Genomic DNA, 5551 nt, shown 5'->3' on the forward strand with positions numbered 1-5551 from the left:
CACAGTCCCCTAAGCTTGCAGTGATAAAGGTGTGCTGTCATAGGTTTGGGTGAAGGGAACATGAAAGACCCCTGGGTGATAGCAGGTGCTGGGTGCTGGCTGGGGAGGCAGTCCTGTGGGTTTGCGTGAAGCGCTCACAGTCATAGCTTTGGAAGCCTCTTTCTTAGTTTCTCAGAGAGCTTAGTGGTGAGGAAATGCAGGTCTCGTCCTGTGTTGCAGTTTCCGTGGGAAACCTCGCCATTGGGGGTGTCAGAGGGGTTGGCCAGGAGCACCTGCGGCAGAAAGACACCCTTCTCCAGTAACCTCTTTGCAGACGGACTCACCATTGGATGCCCAGGAACTGCTCAGTGGATCCCTGCTGTTCCACAGAGTTCTCTGAGAAGCTGTCCATCTTCCATGGGAAGAAAGGTATGTGCTTGTGCACAGTCACTGCCTGGCCCTGGGCAGGTGGGGGCACCCTGGCCCCAGACATGTTCTCCCGCTGGGGTCGCAGAGGTCAGACAATCATTGTCCAGAATTCCCTTGTTTAACAAAAAAAGTTAAGTTCCCAGTGAGACCCATGGTCAGAAAGGGAGGGGATTGGGGAGAGGAGGAGGAGCCGAGCTGCCTCTTCCCTGGCCACCAGAAGGTGCAGAGCCTGAGGCATGACCTCCAGCCTGCTCACCTGCCCTGGGAGGCTGCTTCCAGACAGAAAGTGGAGGCCGGGCTCTGCTCCAGTGTCCTGGTGGGTCTGAAAAGCAGGAGGCAGAGCCGTGCTCTCACCTGGGCCTTGGGGCAGTGGCTTCCTGGTTCTTGGCAGAGATGGTGGCCCTGGCGTCTGACTATTCCTCAGTGATTGGAACCACCTGTAGGAGCCGCTGGTGCTGGTGTGCCCCTGAGAGGCAGATACAGAGGGCAAACCATCGACCTCGTTGCCCGGGAGACAGCACCAGTGTCCCACCTGGCCACTATGGGCACCGCCGTCTTTGTCATGGAGTGATGATTAATTTCCATATTCCCTCTTTATTAGATAGGATTGGGTGACACTGGTTAATACACTTATACAAGTTTCAGGTTCCCAATTCTACACACATCATCTGTACGCTGTATTGTATTGTTCACCATCCCAAGTCAAGTCTTCATCTATCACCATTTATTCCCCCTATTACCTTCTCCACCTCCTCCCCTCAAGACACACACACTCCCTCTGGCAATTGCCACATGGTTGTCCATGGCCATGAGTTTTTCTTTTTTGCTCAATCTCTTCACATCCCCACTTAGCACCCCTCTTCTAAAAGCTGTCATCCTGTTCTCTATGAGTCCGTCCTATTTTGCTTGTTAGTTCATTTTCTTCATTAGATTCCACTTATGAGATTCCACTCACTCTGACTGGCTTCTTTCACTTAGTGTAATGCTCCCCAGGTTTATCCAAGTTATCCCTTTATTGTTTAACTTTAATAACACACAACATTCAACAGTCAAGGGTCATAGGAAAAGTGATTAAATAAAAATCAACTAACAAAATTACATTTTTTAAATTTTTAATCCTCACCTGAGTATATTTTTTTTCATTGATTCCTAGAGATAGAGTGGAAGGGAGGGAGGAAGGAGAGAGAGAGAGAGAGAGAGAGAGAGAGAGAGAGAGAGAGAGAGAGAGAGAGATGTGAGAAAGGTACATGTTGTTGATCTGTAATGGAACCCGACACCCTTCATTCCCAGGATGAATGCTCTAACCACTGAGCAGATTGGACAGGGTGACATAATTATTTTTAAGGTTAAAATATGGGTGTCAAGGAAGGAGTCCTGACTAACCCAGAGAAGAAAGCAATCACAAGCATATTTTTGTTATTATAAATCTCATTAATCAAGATAAACCAAAAAAAAAATATGATCTTTCTCCTAGAAATAGTCTCCATTTTTGCTGCATCCCCATTAATGCTGCCATTTCAAGTTATTAAAGACATTTCCATTATGAGTACAAACTGTTGATGCCAACATATATATTGAAGGTGTTAGGATGAGGGAAAGACTCCTTTCTTCAAATAACAAGACAAGGAAAATCTTTACTACCCCAGAGAAGTCAGAGAATGCTATTAGGAAGCACAAGCTGTTTAATGGCCAGGAAGGGCAGTCTGAAGACAGGTATGTATTTTAGAAAATTAGCCCTAATTTAAGCAATGGAGATCTTAGATTTATTAAATAATCTCTTACATCAAACATACACTAATAATAACCATATGAAAACATTTTCCCATGTGGGATTTGTATATTCTATTGCTGATTTAAAATTATGTTGATAGAATTTAGCAGAATTTAAGTTCAAAACTTTAAAATGATACATGAAATATATTCATGCCTCTAATAGTTGTGCTTTAGAAAATGAAACATTTATAATTTGTCATCAGTTTGTTCTTTTTCTCTTAAGTTATGTGAATGGGGTGCTAGATAGCCCCTCGACATGAGAACTTCCATGGTGGATAGTAGCTGGGGTTATTTTTTCTTCATTAGGAGAGATAAAGACTAACATTTGCTCAAAAAGACCTTACTTTTTATTGTTTATACATAGACTTTGTCATTGTATCTTACAAAGCTTTTAGGTCTCTCTTTAAAGTTGTACCAGAAATTATTGTCAATAATTGTATAAAGGTAGAGCATGAAAATGTTATAATAGAAATGGAAAATCAGATGACAGGTACTCAAGAATAATTTATAGAATTACAGGTTTTATTCTCTCTGAACCTAAGTTCATATCTTTTGACCTCTACCTCGAGCACAGGTCACCAACACCAACAGGAATGAACAAAGAAACCCTGCGGGTTCATGTACTCAGTTCCTAATATCTGATCATAGTGTAGGTTCAGTGGTAGATGATAATACAGAGGTTCTTCTACAGGTTAATTGCTGATTAAATAAAATTACTAGAGTGTCTTTTAGTGAATTTCTGTCATTTTCAAAGTATTTTAGGCTTGATGGAATCTTGCCAAACCTTCAAGCTTATGCAGCAACGATTCGTGGTTATTAAGAGCAAATGCCCTAGAGGGATTAATCTGTGCTATTCCAACAAGCTGACCTTTTCCCAAAGACATAGCAATTTAATTATCTACTTTGAAAAGCACAATTATAGTAAAATTCAAAACCTGATTTATAGACAGGTTTTATATTCTCATCTATAATGCATATAAATAAGAGTCTTTTGGGCTTCTTTTTTCTAGGACTGTTATGCATATATTTTATAACTAATAAGTACAAAATAAGTACAAGTATAAGTTCTTGTTTTATAAAACCATGACTTTTAAATTTTAATTTCAGATATTACTAAAAGAAATATTTCAAATTATGAGGGTATTACAGGCTGTCCTCACTTTAAATTTTGTATATCCCTTGCAGTATTGTATATAAACAGGTGCTTTGATAGTCTGTGAGCCTGAGAAACTTGACCTGGATAGTATTTCTATCTAAACACAAGCTGATGAAAATGATGTCATTTTCTATTTTTCTATTTAATGATACTATATCTCACCTCAAAGAAGTCTAAAGTAGAAACTCATCATGAGATGAACTTGAGATTAGGAGCCCATGACCTGGTCCACGTGGCTCAGTTGGTTGGATATTGTCCCATGCACAAGAAGTTATTGGTTTGATTCCTGGTGAGGGTACATGTCTGGGTTGCAGTCTTGATCCCAGGTGGGAGGCATAATCATGGAAGTGGAAAAGTTTTTACTTAGAAATTTCTGAATATTAGGAGTATATACTGAGAATCTCTAATCAATGGGAGATTTCAGGAAGAAAGGTAGAATCTAAGGGTCAATTTTCTTCCAGATCTTCACGATATGATGCATTCAATACCATTTGATTGAAAGAGTGTTATAGTTTTAGAAAGTTCTGACTTATGATCCAGTGGTGTGAGATTCCTTCTCAACAGGCATATGTGTCCCTTATGCTTTTTCACCAGAATGCAAGGTTAGAGTATGCAAAAGAAAAATTAAAATGTGATAAAGATATATGAAAGGGAAAAATGTAAAATTAACTTAGTTGACCTATTTAAAAAAAGTTATTTATGGAGTATTTTAAAATACATGTTAAATAGGCATAAAAGATAGTAGTTTTGAATATGTTAAAGGATACTTTAAAGATAGGGTAAAATTTCAATGATTCTGAATTGTTTAGAGGTGGGAAAGTCAGGAATGTCATTATTTATTTTAAGAAAATGAATTTTGGCTTTCCCTGCTGATAGCTCTCGCAGACATGGTGAACGTTCCTAAAACCCGCCGAACTTTCTGTAAGAAGTGTGGCAAGCATCAACCCCACAAAGTAACACAGTACAAGAAGGGCAAGGATTCTCTGTATGCACAGGGAAAGCGGCGTTATGACAGGAAGCAAAGTGGCTACGGTGGGCAGACTAAGCCGATTTTCCGAAAAAAGGCTAAAACTACAAAGAAGATTGTGCTGAGGCTTGAATGTGTTGAGCCTAACTGCAGATCTAAGAGAATGCTGGCTATTAAGAGATGCAAGCATTTTGAATTGGGAGGAGATAAGAAGAGAAAGGGTCAAGTGATCCAGTTCTAATCTTCATATTTTGTTTGATTATATGACAATAAAATGGTATGTTCAATTCAAAAAAAAAAAAAAAGAAAATGAATTTTGGCCATGACCAGTTTGGCTTGGTGGATGGAGTGTCGGCCTGCGGACTGAAAGGTCCCAGGTTCGATTCTGGTCAAGGGCATGTACCTTGGTTGCTGGCATATCCCCAGTAGGGGGTGTGCAGCAGGCAGCTGATTGATGTTTCTCTCTCATCGATGTTTCTAACTCTCTATCCCTCTCCCTTCTTCTCTGTAAAAAATCAATAAAATATATTAAAAAAAAAAAGAAAATGAATTTTGGAGGCAGTATCATATCATAGGCAATAGAATGGATGAACATAAATAGAAAATGAGATATGAAACATCTAACCAGGGTATTAACTTCCTCTTTTTTTCTTCCTTCCCTTCTTTCTTTCTTCCCTGTATTCTAAACATTAGTACAAATAAATGCTTTTACACAGAAAAAACAATTAAGATATTAAGCACATTTATAGGAGGTGTTCTCAAGGGTGTGGGAATGTGAGGGAGGTTTAAAAAATTTTTAAAAAGGAAATTATTCAAGAAAATAAAAGAATATTTTTCAGAGATAAAAAAGGAAGTTTCAGATCAAATAACCTACCAAGTGGCAGACAAAATTAACTTTTAATTACCCAACAGTAACACATCATTGTGAAGTTATAGAATACTAACACTAGAGAGAGGTCTGAAAAGCTTCTAGAGAACAAGGAGAGCTTGTTTCCGAAGGGAAGAAACTTAAAATACAGCAGACGATGATTTGCAGCAGTGGATTCTAGAAATCAATAGAACAATGATGCCAAAGATTTAAAAGAAATGATTTTGAACCCATGCAAGACCTCCAATAAAGATAATTTTAGAAGAATAAGAAGTTAAAAAAATATATCTCCTTTGAATAATTTAAAAAAATTACTAAAGGATATATACTGGAAAATGCAAAATAAATACCAAAAGAGGAAAGCATAAAGTATAAGGAA

The 5551-nt window shown here is 38.6% G+C and overlaps 1 protein-coding gene across 1 annotated transcript; it reads left to right on the forward strand.

Annotated features, from left to right (window-relative positions):
* Positions 1 to 4203: 4203 nt before the first annotated feature.
* Positions 4204 to 4596, forward strand: LOC308516426 (large ribosomal subunit protein eL42). Its single transcript, XM_081087384.1, has one exon. It carries the CDS (start codon positions 4225 to 4227, stop codon positions 4543 to 4545), a length of 321 nt encoding a protein of 106 aa, XP_080943510.1. The 5' UTR covers positions 4204 to 4224; the 3' UTR covers positions 4546 to 4596.
* The last annotated feature ends 955 nt before the right edge of the window (positions 4597 to 5551 follow it).

The sequence above is a fragment of the Myotis nattereri genome, assembly GCF_964212035.1.
Source record: "Myotis nattereri genome assembly, chromosome: 3".
Taxonomy (NCBI): domain Eukaryota; kingdom Metazoa; phylum Chordata; class Mammalia; order Chiroptera; family Vespertilionidae; genus Myotis; species Myotis nattereri.

Excerpts from the sequence above, each read along its gene's own strand:
- LOC308516426 (XM_081087384.1), top strand. The coding sequence starts at position 4,225 with ATGGTGAACGTTCCTAAAACCCGCCGAACTTTCTGTAAGAAGTGTGGC.